This window comes from Acipenser ruthenus, chromosome 30 (genome assembly GCF_902713425.1).
Source record: "Acipenser ruthenus chromosome 30, fAciRut3.2 maternal haplotype, whole genome shotgun sequence".
Classification (NCBI taxonomy): domain Eukaryota; kingdom Metazoa; phylum Chordata; class Actinopteri; order Acipenseriformes; family Acipenseridae; genus Acipenser; species Acipenser ruthenus.
The window spans coordinates 12542691-12570666 of NC_081218.1; the positions used below are offsets into that span (position 1 = coordinate 12542691).

Here is a 27976-nt window from a genome sequence, read left to right on the forward strand (position 1 = left end):
TTCTGTGGAAACGGATCACAAGCAGCCATTGAACTTCCTCTTTCCTCTATGTGAAAAATAACATCTTCCACTCGTGGTCTGAGTGAGAGCACTGAACACTGATGACCTTACCCCCCCTCCCCCCGCCCTCCTCCCCTAGCTACACCACTACTGCTGACCTACAGTACATCTCCTCAGAATCCACTGACCAGGAAGTAGATTGAGAGACCGCCATGCTGGTTAAATGCTTTGACCACAGAAGGCTGTCCCAACACGCCAAAGCTTTATCAGGTTTCCTGATTGAAACAGTAACTGGAATCTAAAAAGGAGAAGTACCCACATAGCACTGCTCTGTTACTGAATGCAGATTTTCAACTTGAACAGAACAATGATTGGGCGATGGGCTTTCCTGCTTTTTCTTCTGATTTTAGGTAAGAGATTGAGTTTAGTTTACAAGAAGGAATTACAGAGATCGAGTCATTAATCAAGCACCTCTTGTAAGAGTTAAATGGGTATATGTTACATGTGAGAGTGTGTGTGTGTGCTTGCGTGTGTATGTGTGTGTGCTTGCATGTGTTTTGTATCTTTTGATACAAAACACATGCAAAATGAACAGTAAAATTTTGGTATTTCCTTACAGATTCTTATTGTGTAACTGGGCAGAAACCATTTACATTAAAGGAAGGAGAATCAGTGACGATATTCTATCCTTTGGACCGTTTGTTTTATAATCAAGTGATGTTCTGTTGTAAAGTTATCAATCCTGCTGGAGACTGTGCCAACATTGCTATTTCACATGGTTTTGTGCATGAGGCATACCGTGGAAGAGTATCAATCACACAACATTTGGGAAGAATGTATGTAACAATCCATAACTTCAATAGGCAAGATGCTGGAATTTACAGATGTGGTGTGAACGAGAACGTGTATTTTTCTGTTGCCCTTTCTTTATTACCAGGTAAAGTATATTTATGTATTTATTTAAAAGGGGTTGATAGCACTGACTATGGTTATAAACTGGAGGCTTGACAACTCAGTTTAGATCATGTTAGGTTCCTGAGCAGCAAACAATGGCAGCAGTGAGGAACTTGATAATCTTGAGTAATGCATTGTTCTATGTTTCACTTCTTGATAATATTGCAACATCTGGACATTGGTTATTTTCTAAGAATGGAAACAATTAGCAGCAGCAAACGCTTGTTACCCTGCGTTTCACTGACAAGATAACACAATCAATATATACAATACAATAACAAGACAATACATGCATGTGTGTTTGCTGGTTCTGTTAATTGATTAGGCTCCAGACATATCTGTCTTTACTTTTCTTCCAATTTTATAATGCAGAGAATGTTCTTGATGTTAAAGATACTGTTCTTTATATTATAGAGAACAGTCAGTAGAATGTAATTAAAGGCTGTACTGTATTGATGGGTATGATTATATTGGCAGCTCCCACTCAGGCAAAGCTCACCTCTCCTAAAACTACAACTACAAGTTCAAGCAGCATTGCCGATCACCCGACGTCTGATTCCAAGACTCAGAGTGCAGACTTTCCAAGGTCGTCCTGCCAGACAAGTTAAAACAATTCATTGAACAATCTCAGTGGTTTCATTCGATTTTTATAAACCTTGCACCCTGTAGCCACGCAACTCCATACACTGATAACTCTAATAACTTGGTGGTGATAGCTGGGTTAAATACTGTGGGCCCTAATTATGAAAAATGAAAAATGTTTTTAAGAATCCTTTTTCAGGACTGTTTTTAAAGATTCTCTGTGGTTTGTAAAGTGAAAATGAACTTTTAACCCTCTCTCACTGTCCTTAAAATGCTATGAATGGGGCTGAATGTACAGCAGGAATTGTGTTTTCTGGTGAGCTTGTTTCACAGTCAGGGGTGTCTTGGTGAGGGAGCATTGTATTTAATTGTTGCTGTTTTTGAAATTCTCAGCACTGTTGAAATGAAATGGATCATACCCCTCAGTGCTGTGCTGGGATTGCTGGCCATCGTGCTGATTTCTACTGCATTCATTATTGTAATATTTAAGAAACAGAAGCAGAAGAGTAAGTCTTTTTTCAAGCGGGGAAATACAAGCTGTGCAAGCTAACCTTTTAAATCCAAATGTCATCAGCAATGTGGTAGCCTGAGCCAAATGAGTATGGTCTCACATTAACTGTTTATAGCATGCACTGATTATTATCACTTTTTTTTCTAACCTAGCTTAACTGTGTATTGAATTAGCTCCACTATAGACTGATTTCAGGACACTTTTGTGTTGTTAATTTTTCTCCAACTCTGTTTTAACTAAAATGCTTATCATTGCTTGTATATTGAAATATTAAAATAATTGCAAATTCAACTAACACAAGAAACCAATGACCTTTCTTTTTCTTTTTAATATAGCAGTGCCGAGGAGTTCTGAAGATATCCCTCCTGTATGTAATGTATGTTCATTTATTCTTAGAATTATAATGTGAACTAAAATGTCATTTCTTTACATGATCACCATTATTCCAATCCTTATTCATATACAAAAAATGTGTTCCTATTTGAAAAAATAGATACAAAAATAGTGCATGCAATTATAAAGAATTATTTTTTTTTAACACAAAGGTGTTAAATGAATGAACACAGCAATCACAGTTTGTTGTACAACAGCTGTATTTGTATCTGTGTTTCTATATTTGCATCTCCATTATAGTCCCCACTAATTATATTTGCTTCTTGTCTTGCAGCAGCCCAGTGTACCCATTACCTACTCCTCCATAGCATTCCACTCAGGACCACCCGAAGACCCCTCAATGCTCTACGCTAACCTGCGGGGTGTGGATCATCCGGAGTTCCATTCTGGATCAGTTCCAGTATCCGCAGAAACAGTGGAATATTCCACAGTCGCAATCAAATTCAAATAACCAACCAGAGAGTTTATTTATATGGGCATGTCTGTGACTACTAGTTTATTGTTTGCTAGATTGTAGTCTATGCGTGCCGCACTCTGTACACAGTCTGTAGTCTATGCGTGCCGCACTCTGTACACTGTTTGTAGTCTATGCGTGCCGCACTCTGTACATAGTCTGTAGTCGATGCGTGCCACACTCTGTACACAGGGGTTGGGCAAAAACACAATTTCGATATAGGAACGATGGATTTCTAATGGAAGCTGAATAAATGACATGCATTATGTGATATATAAAATCTGCTTCTTCCTCTTGAAAATTAGGTTCAGCCTGATAGGCATGACACACTGATGGACGGCAGGTGCTTCCATATTCAAGACTGCACATAATTACACATGTTTCATATATTCCTAAATTGCTGATGCATTTCTGGCAGCTTTGTTCATAGGAGATATTGACAGTCCAGTCTTAGTTCACCTGAAACCTGTTTTTGGATCTAGGCTGATCAGGAAACTAGTGGTGCTCAGTGATATTATCTAACCTAGAATGTAAATCATATGAACATGTTAGTAGTTAATAAATAACCTCACTCTCCTGACCACAGACCAACTACGTCCATGTATGGTTATATTGTACATGGTTCATTCCCTTCAGCACGGATGTGGGCTCAGTTCTAAGACAGAACAGAGATGTAATTTTTAAAAAATAGGGTTAGAAAAAAAAGAAACATTTTTATATTTTATTTTGATATCTAAATGTTTTATATTGTATTGAACAGAATTTGTCCCAAGTCAGTGGAAATAATTGTTAAAGCTTGAAGTCATGTGCAATTTTTACATTTTTAATAAAATATTTGTGTTAAGCAACCTGTGTATGCAGAATAAAAACTATATGTCCTTGCTTCATGTAAATATTCCTCAGTTCCTCAATCTAATAAAATAGTGCTATTGATTTTACAAACAGTTCTTCGGCAAAGAACATACCTACAAACAAATATATTTTTTTAGATATGCTTTTTACATAAGCATCACGTTTATTTAATATTTATAACAATATTGAAAGAAGCACTTCAATTTGATTGGAAAAGGTTTTTTCATGCTTTATTGTTTGTTTAAACAGAAAGTAGACACAATTCCTAAAAAAGCAGTAGCAATAAAGATCTAGCACTATGAATCAGAAAATAAGCCATCTTTAATGCATGTTAATCTGTGTGTTTCAATAACACAACCATCCTTCAAACTGCAGAACATCCTGCTAAGTAGATTTAGTAAATGCAAGACATGGGTAAGTGTAACGAGATAGTAATTAATGCACCTAGTTAGTATTTCAAAGCGTGTTCCTACACTGAAACATTTGTCATTTGTGTCTCCTTTTCGATTGCGAATCCTGTCTTATGCCTAAGCCAGGAGGTGACGAGTTAAGCGAACTCCACTGCCTTGGCTAGCCCCACTCGGTTGTTGCCTCTATCAAAGATAGAATAGTACTCCCTCATGAAAACTTCTCCCAGGATCCAGAAATCACCAGTATGACCGAAGCCACTTTTGCATAACCCACCACTGACCTGTTATTTGTGCCAATAAAACAAAAGACATTGTAAGCAGATAGTTTCAATGCATCAACACTGCTGCTGACTCCTTCTATCTTATACACATTCCATTGCCATCCATTACAAGTTTGTTCCAATTACTTGAGCTTTGGTTATTAGTACCATTATGAAACTCATGCATTTGTAAGCTGTTCCTATGATATCCTTGGCTGTTCCCATTTGGGAGTCTTTATTTTTAAATGAATTAAATTCCCCAGTAAAGCCTTACATTTCTTGAATGCATTTAGTTTAAGTCCAGATAAGACATCCCACCGCTACCACCACATGTAAAGGTTCAGCTCCCCAAGCCTTTGCACAGAAGATGTCAGGGTTTGAAACAAAGCTCCAAAGCACCTTCAGCCAAGCTTTTAGGAGCTCCATATATTCTCCTGGTCTTTCTACATCTCTTCCCTTGTTACAGCCCCCTTTATAGCATAATTAAACATACCGGCATTGTGTAAGCATACGAAGGCATAGGGAAGTCCAATCCATTGATTGTGAAGACCACGTCAGGCATCTTATCTAGGTTATCACAGCTGGCAGCATACTGTAATAATGAGAAAATGAGAAAGTCAATCCACAACATAGACAGGTCACCTAGGTTTCAGCACTGCGGATAGTGCAGCAGTACGCCTGAGCTCTTGGATGTTACATCGTGCTTATAAACAAAGTGGAAGTTCAGGTCACTTCACAGTCTACTTTACTTGTTTCTGCCTTCAACTTTATATTCAGATAGTGTTGGTTTGCATTCTCTGAACTGAACTGTAATGGTTTCAGATTGCTGCTGGCTCAGTGTATTGAAGAGATCATTTTCGCACTGCAGATAATTGATCAGCATTGACAGAGTTTCTCTGCATTTATAGAGGAAGGGTTCTCTGTGTTGGATGCATTTATACATTTATAGCTTGTACATGCTCTGCTCTATTTTAAGTAAGAAGCAAGCCTCTTAAGCCCTGTTTATGATAAGAATGTTAATTCAAAGCACTATCAGATTAAATATTGGGTAGGAATCTTAGTGTGGGGCACAGTTACCATTCCATTGGATTGCAGTGAAAGCCCGACCAGTTTCAGAATGCTGCTGATCGCATCACTACTGCCAATCATAAGTGAGGTTCCAGTATCCAAGATAGCCTCGCAGACAGAGCTACAGGCAACAACTTGCCCATTGATCTTCACACTGCAATGGGGAGAAATATGAAGCTGTTTATACCAGGCCAGGGTGATTTCTGGAGTTGTCCTTTTCTGAAGAGGTTATATTTAAATACACAGACCGTACCTGGAGATGGAGAGCGGGTTAATGGTGGTAAGTGTAAGCGGACAGACAGCTTTAAACATGTGGGTCATTCTGTAGGACAATGTAAATGGTGTGTTGTGCAGAAGAGGACTTAATGATTTTAATTGGTGACCAAGAGATTTTTTTTCCTATAGACAAAGTTCCTCGAAGTCCAGAGTGTGCTTTGAATCAACCTGCCTGTCCACATTGACCTGCCAGTAGCTTTGGCTGGTGACGGGAACCCATTGGATCGCTCCAGTGTAATAGGAAGGGTCAATCCCACCGAAGGTCAGTACAGCCTGGGGGCCGGTAGAGGGGATTCTAAAACAAGAAGGGGAAAGAAGCAACACATTAGGGTAAATGGGATACGTCTCATTCCCTGTGATTGAGAGTAATCCGGCTAATCGAGCCCAATTTGTTTGTACCTGTTTAGATAGAAGGAGAAGAGGTCCTGGGACACCAGGTGTTGGCTCATCATGTTGTCAAAGAGGGGGGTAGCTTTACCTGATGCAATGGAAGGGTAAGCCAACCCAACGATCCCATCGAAGGGGGCGTAATAAAATGCATTTCCGGGTTCTGATACACTCAGCCCGAACTCCTGCTTAGGCACTACAATGTCAGCCACCTAAAATAGTTTTGGATGACATTGTTTTTAGTTATGTAATCAGAACAACAGTATTAGAAGTCTGCTTCAATTAAAATAATGATAAAAACCACTTGGTTCCGGATGGCAAATACAGTCCCATTTATTTCAGTAAGTAGGTTACATTAGTCTACTACTGTTTAGATCATTAAAGCTGACCCTCAGGGCCACTTAGGAATGGGACATGGCTGATAATCTATAATGAGGTAGGCTACAAAACATACTAACCTTTACAGTGTCATAACCTAGAGTGCCATGCATGCTGCCTGAACTATACACAATGTAAAACACCCTGTTGGTTGCTTGGAAGGTAGAGGATGCATTTGGAGCAAAGGTGGCGTGGTTTGCTTAAAAGAAAAAAAAAAAGATTTATTAAATCTGTATCATCAAACCCTTTTAATAGCTTTTTACATTTCATTTATAATAAGTGGTGCATGCAAAAGAAAATCAATGACAGGTGCAAAATCGTTTTCATGGGGGGGGGGGGGAGGGCGTATGTAGGCAAAATAAACCAATTTTATTTGTAGATGACCACTCACTGCAGGCAGGGCTCTGGCAGTTTATGGATGGGAGCCAGAGGTTTGAGGAGCCTGTATCAAAGAGCACCTTGAAGCTTTGAGGTGGAGTCCCAATGGTGATTATTCCATAGTACATTGACTGCAACGGCGAAAAAGAAAAACGAAGCGACATTACTCAGCTGTAGCAAACACACTTAAGGCTTCTACACTGTGTATGCTTTTCTTCATAAATTTAGTCGTTGCCATTTTTTTTTTTTAATTTTCTCCCCAATTTGGAATGGCCCTTTACTAGGATGTGGGACAGTCGAGACAAAACCCAACCCCTGCTCTTGATTACTTTAATTAAAATACACCTACTCAGTGACAAAGACTTTCAAGAAAAAATCATTATCTACTGCTTCTTCATTATGGGTCTGAATTCAGGTACATATAAAAGGATTTTATACATGCTCATGTTTGTTTGTCAGGATGTTTATTCCTGAAAATGCATTTACTGTTTGAGATTGCACAATTTAACATTATAAGGTTTCAATATCCACTTTGTTGTGTGAACTCCAATGAGGTGCCGACCTGTGGCAGTCTGGCGTGTGATGACGTCACAGACCAGGAAGTTACTGACACAAAAACAGTGGATGGGCGGGTGAAGCTGAATGCTCGTGCACTCAGCGTATTTAATAAACAAAACAAAAACAAGATTTAAACAAAACAACAAAACACAAAACAAAAGGGCACGTGGGCCAAACGAATAAACAAACAAACAAGTAAGTGTCGTGGTGGACAATCCAGCACGTTTTAGCAATTGTTTTTCAAATGTTGCTCGCTCTCTCCGCTCCCCGTACTCTCCTCTGTACACCCAACAACCTCGAGTGCAGAGAGCTGCAGGTTTATATACTCTGGCCGAGGGATTAACTAGTTGGCTTATTATCCCTCGGCCAGAGTCTGCACGCGTTTGGTAAGGATGCATGACTGTCAGCTAGTTAAATAATCAGTAGCTGATCAGCCATGCATCCTCACGGGGTTTTTAAATATAAAATAATAAAAGACGCTGCGCTTTTACCCGCGCCGTAAACAAAAATACAAATAATAATACATAGGGCCGGGACACTCCGCCACACGACCATATAAGGCAAATGTATATTTAAACAAAAGAAAGTCTTTTTGGGCTTCTGCTCACTTCTCAAATCGATCCACCAACCTTGATTTATAGATTGAAGTCCAAAAGACCAATTGGTCGCACACTCAAAATCAGGACAAGATTCACTGTAGTCTTTTAAAAAAGATTTCCTTCATTTTATTAGTATTACATGTTTCGACACAACAAGTCTTTGTCATGTTCACAATATATATATATATATATATATATATATATATATATATATATATATATATATGTGCATTATAAAATAGATACATAGATAGGAAACTTAACATGGTACAATTGTACAATTGTGCACACAGTGACTGCAGGTGCTTTTCTTAAATTAATCTTCCTTTGTATGTATAAAGGTAAATAAAAAAATAAAAAAATACCTGTAAAGACAAATACCGACTTAAAGGCGTCTGTGCTTTCCCTTCTGTCCAGTTTTTTTAGACTTACACAAGCAAACACAGCCTGGAGTTGTGCCACAAATAAACCTCCTTGAAACACGGAAAAGTAAATATTTATTTTCACTTTATTTTTCAACATTATCTTGTGTGTGTTGGCTGTGCCGTGCTATGTTACAATATAACATATATCTTTAAAAGGTGCAGTACCGGTATGTTACTGTACAGTTTTAACAGACTTTATTCAAAGCTATCTTGATTGAAATCTCTCATGAGTAGATAGGATAGAGATAAAAAAAAAAAAATACAGAAAACTGCTGACTACCACTAACACTGTTGGCCTCCTGAACTCTAACTGCCCTTAATTGTGTAGGAATTGCAACTGTGCTGTTGTCTGAAATGCTCCAGGATCATCCAGATTGTAAACTGTGCTTTAATACTAACTCTATATTCTACCCTAACCCTTAAACTCACTATCAGATTGCAATACTGGTATTGGGTGGACTCTTTACATCCCTCCTCAGGAGTTAAGTAAACCCAGTACTTGGAGTATTCTGTTTGTGTTGTGAGAAAAAAATGTCTGGACTGGGAACCTTAATTAAAACAGCTGAATTCGCAGAATTACATTTCGTATTTTATCCTCTACATTGAACACTCAGTGCTGAAGTGCTTCGATGTACGTGCTCTCTGTATGAATTTAGGATAGGCAATATTCATTACAAATACCAACTCAGGTTCCAGCTCAGCCATAGAATGTTGTCTACTTATTAACCTTTATGTTTCGATAGTTTGCTTAAACAGGAATGTAACAGTGGAATGACAATGAAAGAAATCTAACAAAAAATGTGATCAGTTTTTAAAAAAAAAAATTATTTGCAAAGCAATGTCTTGCAATACTGCTATTAATACTGACAGCAATAGAAGTGGAGCATGAGTAATGACCAGTCCCAGTTCTCCAATACACCTGACCTTGTGCTGGTCTTTCAACCAGTTTGTATTATGATGCACAAAGAGAAATCACTGCAGCAACAGGCTTTTTCAGTGTACATTGGGAAACAATGCAGATTTAAAAGGTGTGCATGAAGACTGGGGTTGACAGCCACTGGTTCTGAAGAGCATAGTTTAAACAGCTTTGGCCAGTCCAACTCTGTTGTTGTCCCTGTCAAAAATGGAGTAGTACTGTCGGATAAAGACGTCCCCCAGGATCCAAAGCTCTCCGTTCTGGGTGGGGATGTCCATACCCTGGATGACAATGCTGCACAATACCTCTCCATTGAACTGTTCCTGCAGACCAAAGAAACAAAAGACTCACAGCTGACAATCTTCTAAACACAAAATAGACAAACAAAAGCAGCTCGAAACTGCAGAGAAGCTGTGTTGATCACACATTATTTAGGTAGTGTGAATAGGGTATATATGTGGCATTGTAGACATGGACACTAGACATGGACAATCTACCCCCAATAATATACTTAAATGCTACAGAATTCTGGATGTTGGTTGCTTACTCTCTATGGTAAAATTTATGTCCATTGAAGTACATTGGGCGATCAATACTAACTCCGGCCAATAGGTGGTGTCAGGGTGCAAGCAGCAGAGCAGTAAAAGGTGAAGCTGCATTGCACACGCATTGCCTCGTTTATGCTGTAAACAAGGCCAATGGTTCCCGTATGATCGGCCAGTGTAAAAATAAGATATTTTTTGCTTTTTCAGGTAAGATCTGTAAATATTGTTACACAAGAAGTAATATGTTTACAATATCTTAAGTAAGATATATATTTAGTATTATTTGCTGTGTTCAAAATTATATGCAAAGTGGTTTGTGATGTTGATGTTCACAACGTGGTCTGCTCGGTGATACTGTTGTCTTATGATTTCATTGCGTCGATTACTATAGAGTATTGACGACCGAATAACGGCAGGGACACTGTGAGAGTAACGTGTTCTATGTAATGTTGTTTTAAATGAAACTGTTTATAATAGATTTATATTATATGACAGAAACTGCATTGCACACGCATTGCCTCGTTGTTTATGCTGCAAACAAGGCCAATGGTTCCCGTATGATCGGCCAGTGTAAAAATAAGATATTTTTTGCTTTTTCAGTGTGCTTGGAAATAAAGACCATTAACCGGAGAACACAGTTTTCGTCCATTGTTATTCAAAGTTGCAACATATATATATATATATATATATATATATATATATATATATATATATATATATATCCATACCTTGACAATGTAGGCTGGAAGAGATAGGGAGTAGTCATTCCGTTAATTGTGAAGACTAGCTCAGGAAGGCTTGGCAGAGCACTGCAATCAACACTGACCTGTAAAGTGAAAAAAAAAAAACTCATTGGAAAGGTACAGTTGCTACCTATCCAGATTGGACTCAAAGGCTTTTGTTTCAGTGATACCATTATTGAGTGTAGTTGAAGGACTGATCCACAGAGATTTAATTTTAGTTCAGAGATCTGAAGCCTGGACACTGGGGAAAACAACGTTGCTTTTCTTTGTTTCTTCTGCAGTGCAGAGAGGCTCGGTTTCACATTGCAGAAGGACAGACCAGAGTCCCGTTTTGTGGCAGAGTGCAGAGTGCCCCCTATTGAGCCTCCCACAGCACTCTACCATCATCCCACTGTCTAGTGAGTTACTGCAAACCCATGAGACAGTGCCCACAACTTACATCTCCATTCTTATCCATGGCAGCCCCAAGGATGTCATTCATGGCTGAGGCTGGAGAGACTAAAAGAGAGGTCCCAGTGTCCACAATAGCCTGACGTGTCGTTGATCATCATACTGGAATAAAGAGAAAACAAGCTCAAGATACAACATGCTAGAGGGACAATAGCACTCATGTAATATTTTCAATTTAAAGAACACAGACACAGGTGCATTCACAAAATTTTAAAACAATCTGTGTCATTTTTTTGTATCATACATCATTTTATTTCACTTACTGTGTTTTTTTCACTGCGGTTTAACTTTTAATTTCTATTTCCTTTGAAAAGTCTCTGGAGCCTTTACTGTGCCGGTAACTTACCTTAATTGACCAAACATATGCAACTTGCAAATACAATATGGCTAATATGTTTGCTAAGGCCATTAATGGTCATTTTAACTTCAGTACTGATTGCATCTCAACATTCATGTCCCCGTCATGTTTAAAATGCTGAAGAAGTTTCATAGTCCTTCTTTTTTATTTAGTTGTGTGGTCTTTTTTATTATTATAATGTTTTACTTGAATCACTTTGTGTAACCATTGATTCAGAAATAGTCCAGATAGTGAGCCTACCAAGTTGTTTTATATAAAAGTGTAGAAGATTTCACTGGGGATAGCATTATAATGTCAGTGTATTACTCTTAAATAAATGTGGGCAGAACCATTAGATGACCATAACATTATTAGCAATGGCAGCCCAATGGATTTACAACAATGGACCTGATACATCAATATACATCAATACACTGATACTAGATACTGTGCATTGGTTCATGTTATGGATACTGCACGTCAAAACCTGTGGTATTATTTGACCAGTTACGCCTCATATAATTGAAGCTGCCCTTTTACTGCCATTTCCCCCCTGAGTACAGAACGATGACATTGAAGATCTTTAACGGTGACAGGTGTACCTGGACTCTGCATTCAGATGCCTGAGGGCCACATTTTTTCAAAAGGTCTGGGATCAACCACCCATTAGGAGCTGATTTGGTCAAGCTATACCCTAGCCAGGATAACCCACAACGTGTTAGAGCATTTGTCAGCACCAGGATAACCACGGATTGGTGAGTGATGGAATCCAGGGTGATTTCCTTGTGCTGTAAAATGCTCTAAGTAAGAGTAAGGCATTAGGGTTTGTTTTTATAAGGATGTTCTTCACACAAGTCACACAAACACACTGAGCTTTATTTATTTGTACTGATTTTATTTAATAATACATCTTAACACTAGCTGTACAGTAGAGCACTTGAAGGTGAGGACTTTAGTACACTGTTTGGAAAGGACGTGCAGGCAGCCTTCTTCAGACGTTGCCAGGGAACACTGTTGCCACCTCACCAAGTCATTCCCTGAAAAAGCTGGCTCCAGGGGGGGGATGTGGTCATTCAAAGAGTGGGAAGAGGACTGGTTTAAATAGACTTGGCCAGCCCAACCATGTTGTTGGTCCTGTCGAAGATGGAGTAGTACTGCCTGATGAACACATCGCCCAGGATCCAGAGATCTCCAGCGTTAGTCGGGATGTTCATAGCCTGGAAGCCACTAGAACATTGCTGGCCACCGTAGCTCTGCAATTAAAGAACAAGACCTGTGAGTGATCAAGACTTTGCCGCACAACACCATCAGCATACAGTTACTGTGATGTCTTCTATTTTAATGACAGCTTATTTGTTTTTATCAAGTTGAATCAAGTCACCGAAACCAGGGCTGGAGGCAGGGTGGATACAAGTTTGGGCACCTCAAAGCTGTTCAGTCTAACTGATTGTTGACTGTAACCGAATAACGATGTCAATCCAAAAATGTTCATTATGAAAACGGTGTGAAGAATCATATGTATTCTAGTGTTCCCTCTTCATTGTGCAGTGAATTACAGTATTCAATCCCGTAGAGTACTGTACAAGTTACTGTCACAGTGGATTGCACAGTAACAAACTATTGCATACCTCCAGAATGTAGGCAGAAGGCGGCAGGGTGTATTGAACTCCGTTGATGCCAATGATAACGTCAGGCATGCTGGGCACATTCTGGCAGCTGATGCCAGTCTGTCAAGGGAAGAAAGCCATTACACTGAGAATATACCACCAACAAATATAACACAGCATTATTAAGAATTAGATCAGGCTGTTTTGTATCCATTAACAAGTTTATACGTGCATAGCAGACCCTTCAACCTAAGTGTTACCGTTTTAACTAATCATTTATTATTGTGATGGAAAGCATGTTGTAAACATGTAATAAATGATTTATTGACAGCTACATTTCTTTTTATTTATTTTATTAATTATTTTAACAGGCCAGTCAACTAAGATTAAAAGATTCAACAGTAATTGACAACTGCACATCAGAATCAATTCCACCGACATGGAATCAAGACACATGGACTTACGGAGGCACCAACAGCACTCTGGATGGTGGCTATGGAGCCAGAGGGTCCGGCGATGAGGGAGGTGCCAGTGTCAACGATGGCCTGGCAGCTCTGGGCACAAGCCACAGTCTGGCCATTCACCTGAATGCTGTAATGCAAAAACCACAACAAAAAATTGTGTCAGGCTTGTTCCTAGTCAACAAAATGGCCATAGCGCCTCGACTGGATCAATGAATGAATGAAGCGCTTGCAACATTGAATTGCTGAATAATAAGTTGTGTTGTTAGATGGAATGAACAAGACAAAGCCGTTCTGCAATATCAAGAAAATAAAAGCTCTAGTTCATGCAATCTTTGGGGGTTTTCATATGGACTGAAGCTAGATTATAATAATTGTTATAGTCATATAAATAAATAGCTATCCCCATAGTGTTAGCCCTTATAAACTGAAGGACAGAGAAACGTGTTCACTTACTAGTCCACTTTGATCTGCCAGTAGGTCTCAGAGGTGAGAGGAACCCAGTTGATGTTGCCAGTGAAGTAGGACTCGTCAATCCCACCGAAGGTCACCACACTGCCGGACTGGCTGTTGCTAAAAGGACAGAATATACACTGTTTTTGCTAAGTCATTTGAATACACTTTCTATAGGTACAGTTTGTACAGCTGGGTTATTCAGGATTTGTGTGATCCAGAGTAAATGTTTTCATTAGGCCATGATCAGTATGTTACTGACCAACTCTAGCTTTATGTTTGTTGCTTTATTTATTACATAGCCGAAATCCTACTAGCAATAACTTTGTCAAATGCATTTATCCTCCCAATCAAAGACGCGTTAACTACAGTGTACACACATGATGTTAATAGACTTCTATTTAGTGCTTGTATTTAGGTCCAAAACCGGAACAAGAACATTTTAGCTTCAGATGTTGTAAGGAAACTAATTTGATGTCTGCAGATGAGTGAGCACAATACCAATGGCTATGTTGGTAAGTTTCCATTTATTGATTCCAATATTTAAAAGCTGCACACATATACCGGTAGCTCAAACATTATTAGACACGACAATGAAGGACCTAGCTATAAACAGATAATAATCAGTTATCTAATGATCTGAGAAAAAGCTCAGGTACGGAGACAGTCTTGTCATCAGTAGACGATTCAGGCAGCTTTTTCTCACTCGCACTCAAGAGCCTGTCTTATATATCTTACCTAACAGTGTGTGTGACGCTGAACGTTGTGAACTCTGCTTACACTATCAATTTGTTGACTCCTACAATGTCTAAAGGTGTGTTTGAGAGTCAGGCTGGAAGACTCACGGGCTCAGGTAGAAGGAGAACAGGTCCTGAGACAACAGCCCCTGGTTCATCATGTTGTCGAACACGGGGGTGGCTTTCCCGGAGGCCATGGAGGGGAACGCCAGGCCCAGGATGCCGTCGAATTGGGCGTAATACAGGAAACTGCCAGGCTCAGTTGTGCTCAGAGCAAAAATCTGGTTTGGGTCACTGATGCCAGCCACATTTGAGGATAAACATGAAATGATTACTTAGTTGAGGATTTAGGATTTAATGTAAATTATTTTCACTAATATTTATTAAGCCTTAATAATAGTTCTTTTTTTTTTTTTACCATAGTGTTACCACACTTCTCTGTACCATTGGACTTTGTTAGGCCTTTCCAATGAATTATCTTTGTGCAGATTTCAAAAACAACTTTTATGAGGCTATGAAACAAAAATGCAAATGTTTCAAAGTAATTACAGTTTGACAGTAAATGACAGTATGTTGCACGCAGTTACCATGACTTACATACAACGAGAACATACCGTGTCAACGGATGTGACGCTTGCATTCACTCACGTTCACTGTGTCATAAGCCAGGAAGCCAGTCATGCTGCCAGTGCCATACTGGATGGAGATGTACTGGTTGGTAGCATGGTAGGTGGAGGAAGCAGATGGGTCATATTTCTTGTGGTTTGCTAAGAAAACAAGTGTAGTATAAGTTATCATGTTCTTAAAAAAAAAAAACTATTGTAATTTAGTTGACATACAAAACAAGTGATGATCTTTGTATATTATTATTATTATTATTATTATTATTATTATTATTATTATTATTATTATTAGTAGTAGTAGTCGTATCATTCACTTTGTGAGTTGCTGTTGACTTCAATAAGAAAAAATGTGATTCTTAGTGAGGTATTCCAAAGAACGGCACATCAAAGGTGCCATGATCTGCTGAGCATTTTGAAAAACAGTTCTTTAAACTCATTTTGACCACCCCTGCAGTAATTGGTTAATTAAGCATTAGAGATCAAACAGCAGCAGTTGGATCAATACGGGCAGGTGTTCTACTGCTAGCTGGAAACCTACAAGCATTAATTATGCTGTACTAATTAAGCAGATGAGGAAAGTCTTATTGCATAATCATTGCTTTCTCTGGATGCTTTGGGTGTAGTCAAGTACTCCTTACTTACTGCAGGCATAGCTGTTGCAATAGACAGAGGGCACCCAGAGGTTGGAAGATCCAGTGTCAAAGATGACCTTGAAGGACTGGGGTGGGGTTCCAATGGAGATGACTCCAAAGTAGGACATCTAGGCATGAGAAAAACACATACAAATAATGTGACTACCCTTATAAACGTTTACCATAGTAAAAGCATAGCAAAGTGTTTTAAAGCATACGGAAAGCATGGTAAAGTCTAGGTAAGCATTGTAAAGAATAGCGAGGTATGGTAAAGCATATTAACAAACATGGCAAACCAGTGTGAACTATAGTAAATGCTGAGTAGAGCCAATGAAAAAGCATGGTGAAAGTTCAGAAAATACTGTGGCCTGAAATACAGAATTACTTAGTTAAATCTTTTAACAGCGATAATTAGAGGTAATTTATACTTTTTACTAATTTAAATAACTGTACTTACATCCATGTAGTTGACCATGGGCTCGTTTGCGGTCTGGGCAAAGTCCTGGTATTTGGAATAAGGGTTATAGTGGTTTCTCTTCAGGAAATCCTCCAGCAAACCTTTCTCCTGCAGGATGTCCCTGACAGACTTCCCCTTCTCCAGTGGTACCCTGAAACAAGAGTCAGGGTTCTTTTCATTATTTTCATTTCTCTCTCTCTCTCTCTCTCTCTCTCTCTCTCTCTCTCTCTCTCTCTGTATCCCTATAGAGTATGCTAAGTTTCTAACACACTAGTCAATTGGTTATATACAGTAGTTCTAAACTGTGGTATACGAGGGGCCAAGATCCGCGGGAACATTGTACTTTTTTCCAGTCTATTAAATAAACTACCGGTACCAAGTGTTAGACCAGGACTTGAAATTTAACAGTTTAAAACTTTTTGTTGATTTTTGCAGGAAGCTTTCCTGAGCTGTGCTCCCAAATTAAAGAGACAAGCATTTAATTATATATGAGAAGATAAATGAAACTTACTTGAAAAAGCACTCGGAAAGCCCGACCAGGGCAATCAATACAAGCCACTTCATTTTCTTTACTTCTGTCGAGTAGATTCAGGACTTAAGAAACTTTTCGGAACCTACTGAAAAGTCTCAAAGTGTCTCCTTATGTACCTGTCAATCCCGATAAGATGTGTGATGTATAATCAAGTTTTTCCTTTGACCCTAAATGTCACAGTGATATGAATATTTTCTGGAAAGCTTATCAAAATTTGTACCTTGATTGCCACAATCAGATGGAAACAGTTTTGGCTCCAGTTGAAGGTATTGTTCATTTAGTCTCAAGATGAAGGTGTATATTTTTTAAATTATACATATATATATATATATATATATATATATATATATATATATATATATATATATATATATATATATATATATATATATTGTATTATATTGCAATATATTTGGTTTCTGTAACTGAAGTTCTGAATGCTGCTATGGGACTAAATTAACTTGATTATGAACCAAATCCCTCACTGAAAATGACACTGGGGCACCAAAGCTATAGTAGAAATGGCATCTCTAAGGATCTGGATCAAATATTACAAGTTAGCTATGCTGTATGCGCGATGTGGGTGTTAAACCCTAGATTTATAAACTAGGTTCATTCAATGTATTCATGTATACACCGAAGACACAGCCTAGTATTTCTAAATGTACCATTACTGAGTGTTTTATAGGTATGGATGTACTGCCTCTCACTGCAGCTCAATGAAAGTTATAGCCTGTCAGCTGTTCTAATAAAAGCATATCAGGATGTGTCTAGTATGGATAGTACTATCAAGGGAACTGGATATAGTTTTCTATTTGGCTATGATATTATTATGGGAAGGACACTCAGCAATGACTTTGGAAAACACACAGCAATATGTTCAGTTGAAACATGAGTGGTATTATTTTATTTTTGTTCTTGCTCCACAAAACACTACCATTTCATTAAAACTCTGAGCCACTTCCTTGTAACATTTTTATTGTGTATTGTTTTTTTAATTTCATGTTGGTTGTTGGAATATATCTAAACACCACTGTTTTAGGGCATTATGGGACACCGTTAACTAAAGGTTTCTAAATGTTTGACAAACAAAGAAGTCCAGCCAGTTCTGTAATGAAAAATAAAACATCAGAAAGTAATATTTTATTTCACTGTTCTGAAAGCAAATAAGACCAGGCTAGCAAAGAACAGACCAGTCGTGTCTTTTGATCTTTTAACCATTATATAATTTTTTTTTTCCATAACAAAGACACGTGTGAGCATTGTTGCATTGAACGCACAAGACATGTTTGTATGTCATTAATCGCTACCAGCTACCACTTACCAGCCAGATAAGACTGCTGCTGAAGTCCTGTTTGCAAAAAAATTTTAAGATTATTAACGTGTTTGAATTTGCTGATAAGTGAGATAAGAGAAATATCTCTAGTAGGTCTACTTAACTTGGTTCTATATTACAAGTTTATAATAATTTATAACACCTTGATTTATTTGTGACACAATGCGACCGACAGAAAAGGGTCCTGTCTGAATTTCGCCCTCGAAGTGGGGAAGGAGATCGTAACGAGGGTGAATGGCTTGTTTTAGTCCAGTGCTGTTTTACAGAACTCTGTTATTCGGATACAGAACACTACAAAGGGGATTCCTCTGTACTGTGACCAGGGAAACCACGCAAAGACCCTTGGAAAGACATTGTGTACATTTCTTTACTGTATTTCTACAGTGAATCAGGATTAACAAAACCATTGTGTAAATAAAAATTCACTACAGATAAACGTGCTCTAACGTGCTTAAAACCCGAACATTGTTGTTGACGTCACGTTATTTCTACGGTACCCAGCCACACACAACAACAAACAAACAAGCAAAAATAAAGAAATAATACCATTCTGTATCATTTTTTAATGCAAATATATTTTTGCTGTAACATTCTTTCAAAACTGTAAATGGGAAACCTGCGCAGTGAATGGAAGTTCACGTTAAATGTATTCATCAGCAACAACCTCTTTAAGCATGTTTGTATTGTGGTGGGACAAGCTTCTTCAAATGACAGCTGTGTCCTCTCTCTCTCTCTCTCTCTCCAAAGCCCTCCCTCTTCCTATCACTGGTTGGTTTCACAAAGAGGTTTCTTGATTGGGTCAACAAAGCGGAAGAGAGCTTCTTCATTGGATCATCTTCTTTACCTGCCGATTCATCCATGACTCTCAACAGTCATGGATTACAGGAATTCATATATGTGGGCATTATCCAGACTGGATGCACAGTTGGTTGATCAAATCTACCCCCATCTCAGCTGGGCAAAGGTGCCATTACCTGGTGAGACCTCAAAAAACATTCCAACAGCGACACTCAATTAGCTCCATTAAAAAAGGCTAATGGATTGAGCCTGACAGAGAGCTCTGGCAAGCTTGTTTCTATGCTGAACTTTGCCGTCTGTCAAAAACGTTCCTTTGATTTCATTGATTGGCTAAACAATAAAATATGTTTTTTATACTCTCATCTAGGTTTTTAACTTAAAAAAAAGAACACTGCAGGGTGACCTTGAAGCAATTTTTTCCAATGTTTTCCAGTCCCAGAAATCTTGGGGATGTGTTTAATCAACCAAAGATTGAAGGTATTCATGACCAATCCATGAATGGCATCACATAGGTATAGCTGTATTTATCTGATGCACTTGGGGATAAGGCAGACATTGAATTAAAGGACATAACCGTGCTTTTCATTACTTATCTCAGTGTCGTTTTGATATCTTGTTTTATTTTCTTATCACAAGGGGGGAGGGGGGGGGGGGGGGTAAGTGATCAAATGGTATATAAGGAGCTCTTCGAATACCGCCAGACACTTTCTGAATCCATCAATTCTGAATCCATCAGAAGCAAGATGAAGTGGGCTGTTGTTCTTTGCGCTTTGGTCGCTCTTTCCGAGTGCATCCACAAGTAAGTAGTTCATAAAGTCTTCTTTTATTCTCGTGCAAGATAGCTGCAACTCATGGTTGGGAGCTAAGAACATTTTTGAATGTCACAATTAGAATAGCTCACTGCAGGCGAATAAATCAGATTTACAAGACTGGTAGGTGGCAGAGAATTCAAAAACAGCAAACAGCTCTACATCTATGGATAATTCAATGACCTTATATAGATAATTAAGCCTTTTTAAAATGTGTTAGAAGGCATTGCAGAGCTGTAAAGCATGGATGCCAACCACAGAGCATGAAAACGAGTGAGATTTGAAATAAATAATAAAACTTCTGGCTATATGAATATAGTCTGGTACCGTGCTATCTGAGGGAGAGATACAGAGATTAACAAGATGCTTTACTTCTGTTTCAGGATTCCTCTTTATAAGGGGAAATCTGCCAGGGAGACTCTGGAAGAACAAGGCTTGCTGGAAGAATACTTGAAGACCCACTCGTACAACCCAACTATCAAATTCAACCCAGTCTTGGCCCAGACCTCAGATGAGCCCCTCACCAACGATATGGATGTATGTTTTATTTTTCTGTATTTTATAAGAGCTAGTCCATTAACTATGCCTCCTCTTTACATCATCATCCTCAGTACAATATGATACATTTCTAAACCCTGATACCTGTCCTTACGTGCCCTTCTCACTACACAGCTGTCCTATTATGGGGTCATCTCCATTGGAACCCCACCCCAGTCCTTCAAGGTCATCTTTGATACTGGATCTTCCAACCTCTGGGTGCCCTCTGTCTATTGCAACAGCTACGCCTGCAGTAAGTGAATCCAGAGAGCCTTAATTTGATTGAGCACATGGGAGGTTGTTCACTGGAACTCATGTTAATGTATTTATGTTTTCTGCTAGGCAACCACAACAAGTTCAACCCAAGCCAGTCTTCCACCTACCGTTCTACCTCCCAGACCGTCTCCATCCAGTATGGCACTGGAGCCATGACTGGTATCCTGGGATACGACACTGTGACTGTGAGTATACTCTGAACTAATTTCAGTTAATTGACTGGTTTTCTTAGCTCTCCTTTTGTAAAATGCATGTTTATTAACTTACACCGGTCACCCCCATCCCCAGGTTGGCGGCATTGTTGACAATAACCAGATCTTCGGCCTGAGCGAGACTGAGCCTGGCAGCTTCCTCTACTATGTCGTCTTCGATGGAATCCTTGGGCTCGCCTACCCCTCCATCTCCTCCTCTGGAGCCACCCCAGTTTTTGACAACATGATGAACCAGGGTCTGGTGTCTCAGGATCTCTTCTCCTTCTACCTGAGCCGGTGAGTGCTTGCTGTTTAACATCCCTCTCACTGAACATGCAGACACTAAACATTACATTTCCATCTGTGCAGTGGTGTAGTGGTAAAAAATAAATAAAAAAGTACCGGAGCAATCCCAATGAGAATCAACTGAATAGTTAAAGAGATATTAATTAATTAAACTAGACAGTGTTAGATTGCGTGGACACACTGTTTGACAGAAGTAGGCTATGTGTAAATACTTTTGTAAATTGTTCAGTTAACAAGCATTAACTTTATTAATTGTTATCATCCTGTTGTTTCAGACAAAAATTCGAACAAGGAAATATTTTAAATACATTTATTAATTATTTTAAATATTTGCAATTGAGAAACATGGGACTGAAAAAGTGTCCAGTCCGCTCCGGCGCCACTAGACCACTGCATCTGTGCAGATGGACAGCACTATCTAAACTCAATAAGGACGCCCACCGACACATGACCTATCTGATTTACAAGGGCCAACACTTTGTATAAAGGGAGCCTAAGTTGCCTCACATACATACCATACAAAAAAATTACATGCATGGGTATAGGTTTTAACATTTCATTTCTGTCTTCTTTGATCTCAACAATTGTCTTTCCTTCCCTCTTTAGCGATGGCCAGGCCGGCAGTGTGGTGACTTTTGGTGGCATTGACCCATCCTACTACACTGGACAAATCAACTGGGTCCCCGTCACTTCTCAGACCTACTGGGAGATCACTATGGACCAGTAAGTCAACACTATTTCATCTCTTTTAACCATGTAGAGGTTATTTGGTAGCTCTGCTGTTTGAGGTCAGTTCAGAGTTGGTACATCCTCAATAGAACTCTCAGGTTACAAGACTGAATACTGTCTTGGCTTAACTACATATTTGAGATTAAGACATGTATACAATGTCTCAAATTTATATAAAGAGTGATTTTTGTGAAAATAAACCACACCTACAATGCTGATAAACTACAGTAGCATGAAATTGAAATCAGAGTCTCTAAAGTAACCATTGTTTTCATTCTAGATTTGTATTATTCTCCTTTTACCACAATGGTTGAAATTGCACTGTGATGAACAGTGTATATATATATTGTATTTAGATTTATTAGTCACAATAGAAACTTTAATATAATAAATAATAAAGAAATAAATGCAAAAAGAAAAAAAAACTAATATGAAGAACAGCTTTAACAATAACTGATATTCAAATGGAGTTGTGGACATTATATAAAGCATTGCCTAGGATAATGAAAACCATTTTTATTTTGTAATGCAGAGTTACAGTTAATGGCCAAACCGTTGCCTGTTCTGGTGGCTGCCGTGGTATTATTGACACTGGTACCTCTCTGGTTGTTGGCCCTACCAATGACATCAACAACATTCAGGCCTGGGTGGGTGCCACCACCAACCAAAATGGACAGGTAAGCGGTGAAATAAAAAAAAAAATCTATGATAATTAATTAATGAATAGTGAATTAAGATTAGGGTTTGGGGTGGGTGGTTAATTCACACTGGATCTAAAACATCAATGTGAACAAACTAGGTCTATTATAACAGAATTATCCATTAGGAAGGCACTTTCTTTAACACCCTTGTTCTTTTTGTCTTTACAGTCCACTGTGAACTGCAACAGCATTGGCAGTATGCCTGAGGTCGTCTTCACCATCAATGGAATTAATTTCCCTCTGCCTTCTTCTGCCTACGTTTCCCAGGTACAGAATCACAGAAAGCTGCATTTCTTGCTAATAAAATAATAAACCCATATTAGCAGTTGCTCTGTAGGTGGTGCAACACTGACGCATGATGTGTTTAAGCTCTGCACCTTAAGCGGTAAGGTCTTCCCATTCACCTTGACCTTCCCATTGATGTGGGATGTCATTTTAAAGCTATGAAGGACCTTTTAAGGCACGATCTGGGTGGAGCCTTCTTAGAATTAGAATTCAGGAAACATGACCTTGGATTCGGATCTAAATCAGACCTCAGAAGCTCTGCAGAGTTGGGAGTTATCTGGTTACTACTTTAGCCTTCAAACAACATCACATGTGATTGCAACACACATGCTCTGAAACACCTTGAAGGGTTTCTGCTTCACAGTTTGTGTTTCATGGCTGTATTTCTGCCCCTCTTACAGAGAAGCTCTGGCTGCTCTACTGGCTTCAGTGGAAGCAGCGACCAGCTCTGGATCCTGGGTGATGTCTTCATCAGGGAGTACTACGCCATCTTCGACAGGAGCAACAACATGATCGGGCTGGCCCAGGCTGTTTAAACTAAACATCTACAAGCCATTTTCAAGTGATGTTCTGCTATCATCGCTGTCCCTAAAGTATAGATTTGTAAAAAACACCAACTAGTATTGTATTAATATGTATACCGTTCCAAAATAAATAACACATTAGATATACAATGTAATAATAACCGTATAATAAACTGTTCACTGCATTGCAAAATGTGTTTGACTTTTTTTGTCCATTTAGTAAACTTGGTTAAAATCTGTATGAACCCCAGAAGAATCCAACCTATATTTAACATTATGCTAAGCTTTCTACTGTATGAAACAAAATCATCGACCCAACATGTTTTTATGGGAGAATGCACTTTATGTATGTTAAACCTTGTGTGCCAAGGTTTAACATACATATAATGCCTTACTTATCTTAGATAATGGATAATTCATTCTTAAATGTTTTACCTATAAAGACCATATATTTAAGTATATAAAGACCACCTCTTGTGAATATACCAATTTTAGACAGACCCTCAATCATAAAAAAACAAGTTTATCAGCAGAACAATGTTTTGCGTTTCTTATACAGTTTGCAGATATTTTAATGCTGGTATGCTTTTGAAATTTGTTATATGTCATGCATTACGAAATATCATAACAAAGTAAATCTACAAATTTAGACAATCTTCAAATTTTGCAACAAAAAATATCCTAAAAACAAAAAAAATCTATTGTAAAATCCTATGCTTTGTGCGTATTGTGGCTTCCAATAATTTTATGATCTTGAATAATGGTTGCAAAACTGCATAAACTTTAAATACATTTTTAACATTTAAACAGAAATGTCCCATTCCTAGTTGACCTCCACAACCAGCTATCTAGGGGACATCTATAACTTCAGTGAAAGAGTTGAGTTTATCAGCCTTAGTCCACAATAGGTTAGGAAAGTTATAGAAGGTCAAGACTCAACCTTGAAGGACGTCACACAGGTGGGACTGCCAGAGCTTCAGTCCTCTTTGTCTAAAGCAGGGGTTATCTGGAGCACTTTGAGATAAGGACCCTTAGGCTTCTTCAACACTGACATTTAAGAAAAGGCTTATTCAAACTCCATTTTTATTCCATTACATATCTTTGCCTCTTTCAAAATTTTGTTTTCAATTTTCTTATCACACTGATAGAGAATGGGGAGAGTGAAGTGGCCAACTGATATATAAGGAACTGCTTGACCATTGCTGGACACTCTGACACTCAGGATACATCTGTAACAGTTTCTAAGAATCTTCAAAGCAGAAGGAAGCAAGATGAAGTGGGCTGTCGTTCTCTGTGCTTTAGTTGCTCTCACAGAGTGCATGCACAAGTAAGTATTTTTAATTAAACACTGCTTTCACAAGTGGTTAACGATTACTAAGAAGTGTGATCCAGTGGTTGCTCTGTGCGGTTGCTCTGTGGAGCCATCTAGCTATGTCATGTTTTACTGTTCACAATCTAAATTTAGGCAGCATAAGCCAATGTTCAGCTGCAGCTCTGCCGTTTTCAAATTGACTGTCCAACCTCTTGCCTTTGGCAGGCTTGCTATGGAATATAGAGGTTTCTCCCATAATTCCTGGAGGACCTGTAGCTGCCAGCTGTCTGAGCCGTTAAAAATTTATATAAAGCACAAACGAGCTACTGTGATTGTAAGTAAATGTTACTTCTGTTTCAGGGTCCCTCTGTATAAGGGTAAATCTGCAAGGGAAACTCTGGAAGAGCAAGGCTTGCTCGACAAATTCTTGAAGAAACATCCATACAACCCAACTGCCAAATTCAACTCTGTCTTTGCCAGGGCCTCAAGCAAGACCCTTACCAATGACTATGATGTAAGTTGTCTGTCTATTCATCTTTACATCTGCCATACTGAACTGTATATCCCTCCACCCAGATTCATGTCTTAATGTGTCCTTCTCACAACACAGCTGTCCTACTTTGGAGTCATCTCCATTGGAACCCCACCCCAGTCCTTCAAAGTCATCTTTGACACTGGATCTTCCAACCTCTGGGTGCCCTCTGTCTATTGCAAGAGCCAACCCTGCAGTAAGTAATCCATGGCTTAATTATGTGAAAGATGACGTCTTTATATTAGGAACTAACTTTGAGGTTTTGGTGTTTTTCAAGCCAACCACAAGACATTCGACCCAAGCAAGTCCTTCACCTTCAGGTCTACCTCCAGGACTGTCGCCATCCAGTACGGTACTGGAGCCATGACTGGCATCCTGGGATACGACACTGTGACTGTGAATATGCTCTTTGAACATTCAGATTTACTTTTCTTTATAATCCAGCCCAGTTCCATTTTAAGTCAGCACTATTCAATTCTGAGATTAATATTTTAATTAAGGCTCAACTGGAAAAATACCAAAAGACTAATTACCAACATCAATATTACAGAATCAATACTCGCAAACGGCATTGTTATAAACTTATTACGTATTTCCACCCCCAAGATTGGCAGCATTGTTGACAAGAGCCAGGTCTTTGGATTGAGTGAGACTGAGCCTGGCAGCTTCCTCTACTATGTTGCATTCGATGGAATCCTTGGGCTTGCCTACCCCTCCATCTCCTCCTCTGGAGCCACCCCAGTGTTTGACAACATGATGAACCAGGGGCTGGTGTCTCAAGATCTCTTCTCCTTCTACCTGAGCCGGTGAGTATTCACAGCTCAGAATTATCTTCCCTACTGTACCCATAGAGCAACAAGAAGAAAAAAAAATCATAAAGGTTTGAGCCTAGGTTTAAATACAGAAAAGTTTCCACATGTAGAATACATCTGTTTAAATCCATTTAAGTCAAATCTTAACAAACTTTTTTCCCCCTATTGTCTTCTGTAGCGATAGCCAGGCGGGCAGTGTGGTGACCTTTGGTGGCATTGACCCATCTTACTATACTGGCAACATCAACTGGATCCCTGTCACTTCTCAGACCTACTGGGAGATCACTATGGACAAGTAAGTCAACACTTTCATCTCCATTCACAAGGTTCACAAGAGCAATATTTGCAACTTCCCTTAGCATCTCCATCAGCATCTTATCTCAGTTCCTGTGTCTTCTACTAATGCTTAACTATAGCCCCGGACAATGTAATGCATCCTAAATATTGCTCCACATTATCAAACCTGAAGTGTAATCAGTGGTATCATCTCTGTTTTCATTGCAGCATTACTGTCAGTGGCAATGTGGTTGCCTGTTCTAGTGGCTGCAGGGCTATTGTAGACACTGGCACCTCCCTAGTAATTGGGCCTATGAATGATATTGCCAACATTCAGAGCTCGGTGGGTGCCTCCAGGGGACAAAATGGAGAGGTAAGAATTTTCCATTTAAATAAATGTTATTCTATAAGAAACTAAGTTATCCTATACGAAACTCAGGTCAAGTGGAGAAACATCACTGCCTTTGGTAGTGTACTGTTTCAAGATAAACTATTGGATGTTTGAACTAGGTGTAGCACACTGTAATACCTATGTATTGTAGCTGTATATCCATTTGTCTTTGCAGTACACTGTGAACTGCAACATTGCCAAGAGCATGCCTGAGGTCACTTTCAATATCAATGGAGTTCCGTTCACCCTGCCTTCTACTGCCTATGTTTTCCAGGTATGCAATGAATACCTTAGCTTGAAAAGTTGTTTAATTATCCCACTTTCCTGGTAATAGTGCTGATGTGTTGCAACCCATTTCAGTTACAGCTGGGTGAGATTGAGGTACAAATTTGATTAGGGTGACAATATGGCTCCACAAGTGGGACTGTTTGGGACAGTCCCATTTTTTTAATGATACTCCCATTGCAATACATTGTGTTACTTGTAGTCCTGCACCAAAGAGTAACTTAGATGCATTAAAATATAAGTATGTCTAAAAGCTAAAATTAATTGTGCATGGTCAACAGTTTAGTAGGGAGCCTGCAAAGAACTTCCATATTGAATTATAGCAAGCACATTCTAAAAGTGTATTCTAATATTTATAACCTTACAAGACGTCTCCTTGACAGTGTGTATTTCATGGCTTCCTTACAGAGGACGTCTGGCTGCTCTTCTGGCTTTGGGCAGGACTACAATGACCTCTGGATCCTGGGAGATGTCTTCATCAGGGTATACTACTCCATCTTCGACAGGGGCAACAACAGGGTGGGACTTGCCCAGGCTGCTTAAACGAACAGCTAGCCAAAGAATAATACACCCTCCCCATTAGTGGTGAAATGTAATCACAGGATTTCTGAGGGTGATGTTCCACCATTGATGTTTGGAACGTACAGCTTAGCAATCAGGTTAGCAACACAGTAGTCCTTTATACACACAGGTATTTTGATTTTTTAAGAATTAATGTAACAATAAATAAGGTAACACACGTTTTAATAGTTCTTTATAGATTGTGAAGTAAAATCGGGTAATTTGTGTATCAGAATGCAGGAAAATGGCGATTTGTAAACAATGTTCATAAGAAAATGTATTTTTTTTCACCTGCCTTAACATAATACATTGATTCTAGCATTACAACATGTGTTTG

At 38.9% G+C, this 27976-nt stretch overlaps 5 protein-coding genes across 9 annotated transcripts; 3 read left to right on the plus strand and 2 right to left on the minus strand.

Annotated features, from left to right (window-relative positions):
- The first annotated feature begins 121 nt into the window (after positions 1 to 121).
- Positions 122 to 3742, plus strand: LOC117394179 (CMRF35-like molecule 8). 5 transcript variants are annotated; one of them, XM_033992224.3, is made up of 6 exons: positions 122 to 410; positions 620 to 937; positions 1432 to 1540; positions 1930 to 2042; positions 2383 to 2423; positions 2715 to 3742. In XM_033992224.3, the coding sequence occupies exons 1-6, from the start codon at positions 341 to 343 to the stop codon at positions 2889 to 2891; spliced, it is 828 nt and encodes a 275-aa protein (XP_033848115.3). In that variant the 5' UTR covers positions 122 to 340; the 3' UTR covers positions 2892 to 3742. The 5 variants fall into 5 exon arrangements, 4 of the variants coding, with proteins under 4 accessions (XP_033848115.3, XP_033848125.3, XP_033848144.3 ...); XM_033992234.3 differs by having other exon boundaries at positions 2383 to 2414; XM_033992244.3 differs by lacking the exon at positions 122 to 410 and adding an exon at positions 430 to 476.
- Positions 3743 to 4114: 372 nt separating this feature from the next.
- On the minus strand, positions 4115 to 11170 carry LOC117435535 (pepsin A-like). The gene is made up of 9 exons (XM_059004554.1): positions 11129 to 11170; positions 9587 to 9724; positions 6917 to 7034; positions 6606 to 6724; positions 6160 to 6359; positions 5933 to 6055; positions 5494 to 5638; positions 4910 to 5008; positions 4115 to 4437 (listed from the first exon to the last, which is right to left on the minus strand). The coding sequence occupies exons 1-9, from the start codon at positions 11168 to 11170 to the stop codon at positions 4294 to 4296; spliced, it is 1128 nt and encodes a 375-aa protein (XP_058860537.1). The 3' UTR covers positions 4115 to 4293.
- A 576-nt stretch (positions 11171 to 11746) lies between these two features.
- LOC117394170 (pepsin A-like) lies at positions 11747 to 16571 on the minus strand. Its single transcript, XM_033992212.3, has 8 exons — positions 16447 to 16571; positions 16000 to 16117; positions 15387 to 15501; positions 14843 to 15046; positions 14001 to 14117; positions 13548 to 13674; positions 13105 to 13203; positions 11747 to 12729 (listed from the first exon to the last, which is right to left on the minus strand). The coding sequence occupies exons 1-8, from the start codon at positions 16462 to 16464 to the stop codon at positions 12574 to 12576; spliced, it is 954 nt and encodes a 317-aa protein (XP_033848103.3). The 5' UTR covers positions 16465 to 16571; the 3' UTR covers positions 11747 to 12573.
- A 3265-nt stretch (positions 16572 to 19836) lies between these two features.
- LOC117435823 (pepsin A-like) lies at positions 19837 to 23628 on the plus strand. The gene is made up of 9 exons (XM_059004713.1): positions 19837 to 19911; positions 20305 to 20458; positions 20594 to 20711; positions 20801 to 20919; positions 21023 to 21222; positions 21838 to 21954; positions 22493 to 22637; positions 22830 to 22928; positions 23348 to 23628. The coding sequence occupies exons 1-9, from the start codon at positions 19856 to 19858 to the stop codon at positions 23480 to 23482; spliced, it is 1143 nt and encodes a 380-aa protein (XP_058860696.1). The 5' UTR covers positions 19837 to 19855; the 3' UTR covers positions 23483 to 23628.
- Positions 23629 to 24689: 1061 nt separating this feature from the next.
- LOC117394156 (pepsin A-like) lies at positions 24690 to 27966 on the plus strand. The gene is made up of 9 exons (XM_059004712.1): positions 24690 to 24797; positions 25143 to 25296; positions 25393 to 25510; positions 25592 to 25710; positions 25921 to 26120; positions 26305 to 26421; positions 26631 to 26775; positions 26969 to 27067; positions 27487 to 27966. The coding sequence occupies exons 1-9, from the start codon at positions 24742 to 24744 to the stop codon at positions 27619 to 27621; spliced, it is 1143 nt and encodes a 380-aa protein (XP_058860695.1). The 5' UTR covers positions 24690 to 24741; the 3' UTR covers positions 27622 to 27966.
- Positions 27967 to 27976: the final 10 nt, after the last annotated feature.

Excerpts from the sequence above, each read along its gene's own strand:
- LOC117394179 (XM_033992224.3), top strand. The coding sequence starts at position 341 with ATGCAGATTTTCAACTTGAACAGAACAATGATTGGGCGATGGGCTTTC. Across the intron at positions 2,043-2,382 it reads TAAGAAACAGAAGCAGAAGA|CAGTGCCGAGGAGTTCTGAA; the intron begins GTAAGTCTTTTT and ends TTTTTAATATAG. Across the intron at positions 2,424-2,714 it reads ATATCCCTCCTGTATGTAAT|CAGCCCAGTGTACCCATTAC; the intron begins GTATGTTCATTT and ends CTTGTCTTGCAG.
- LOC117435535 (XM_059004554.1), bottom strand. The coding sequence starts at position 11,170 with ATGAATGACATCCTTGGGGCTGCCATGGATAAGAATGGAGAT. Across the intron at positions 7,035-9,586 it reads TTGACAGGGACAACAACAGA|TCAATGTACTATGGAATAAT; the intron begins GTTGGACTGGCC and ends TCGCCGTTGCAG. Across the intron at positions 6,725-6,916 it reads CTGCCAGAGCCCTGCCTGCA|CAAACCACGCCACCTTTGCT; the intron begins GTGAGTGGTCAT and ends TTTTCTTTTAAG.
- LOC117394170 (XM_033992212.3), bottom strand. Across the intron at positions 15,502-15,999 it reads TTGCAACAGCTATGCCTGCA|CAAACCACAAGAAATATGAC; the intron begins GTAAGTAAGGAG and ends TTGTTTTCTTAG. Across the intron at positions 12,730-13,104 it reads CTTCTGCCTACATTCTGGAG|AGCTACGGTGGCCAGCAATG; the intron begins GTATGCAATAGT and ends CTTTAATTGCAG.
- LOC117435823 (XM_059004713.1), top strand. The coding sequence starts at position 19,856 with ATGAAGTGGGCTGTTGTTCTTTGCGCTTTGGTCGCTCTTTCCGAGTGC. Across the intron at positions 19,912-20,304 it reads CTTTCCGAGTGCATCCACAA|GATTCCTCTTTATAAGGGGA; the intron begins GTAAGTAGTTCA and ends CTTCTGTTTCAG. Across the intron at positions 22,638-22,829 it reads CCACCAACCAAAATGGACAG|TCCACTGTGAACTGCAACAG; the intron begins GTAAGCGGTGAA and ends TTGTCTTTACAG.
- LOC117394156 (XM_059004712.1), top strand. The coding sequence starts at position 24,742 with ATGAAGTGGGCTGTCGTTCTCTGTGCTTTAGTTGCTCTCACAGAGTGC. Across the intron at positions 25,297-25,392 it reads CCCTTACCAATGACTATGAT|CTGTCCTACTTTGGAGTCAT; the intron begins GTAAGTTGTCTG and ends CTCACAACACAG. Across the intron at positions 26,422-26,630 it reads TGGGAGATCACTATGGACAA|CATTACTGTCAGTGGCAATG; the intron begins GTAAGTCAACAC and ends TTTTCATTGCAG.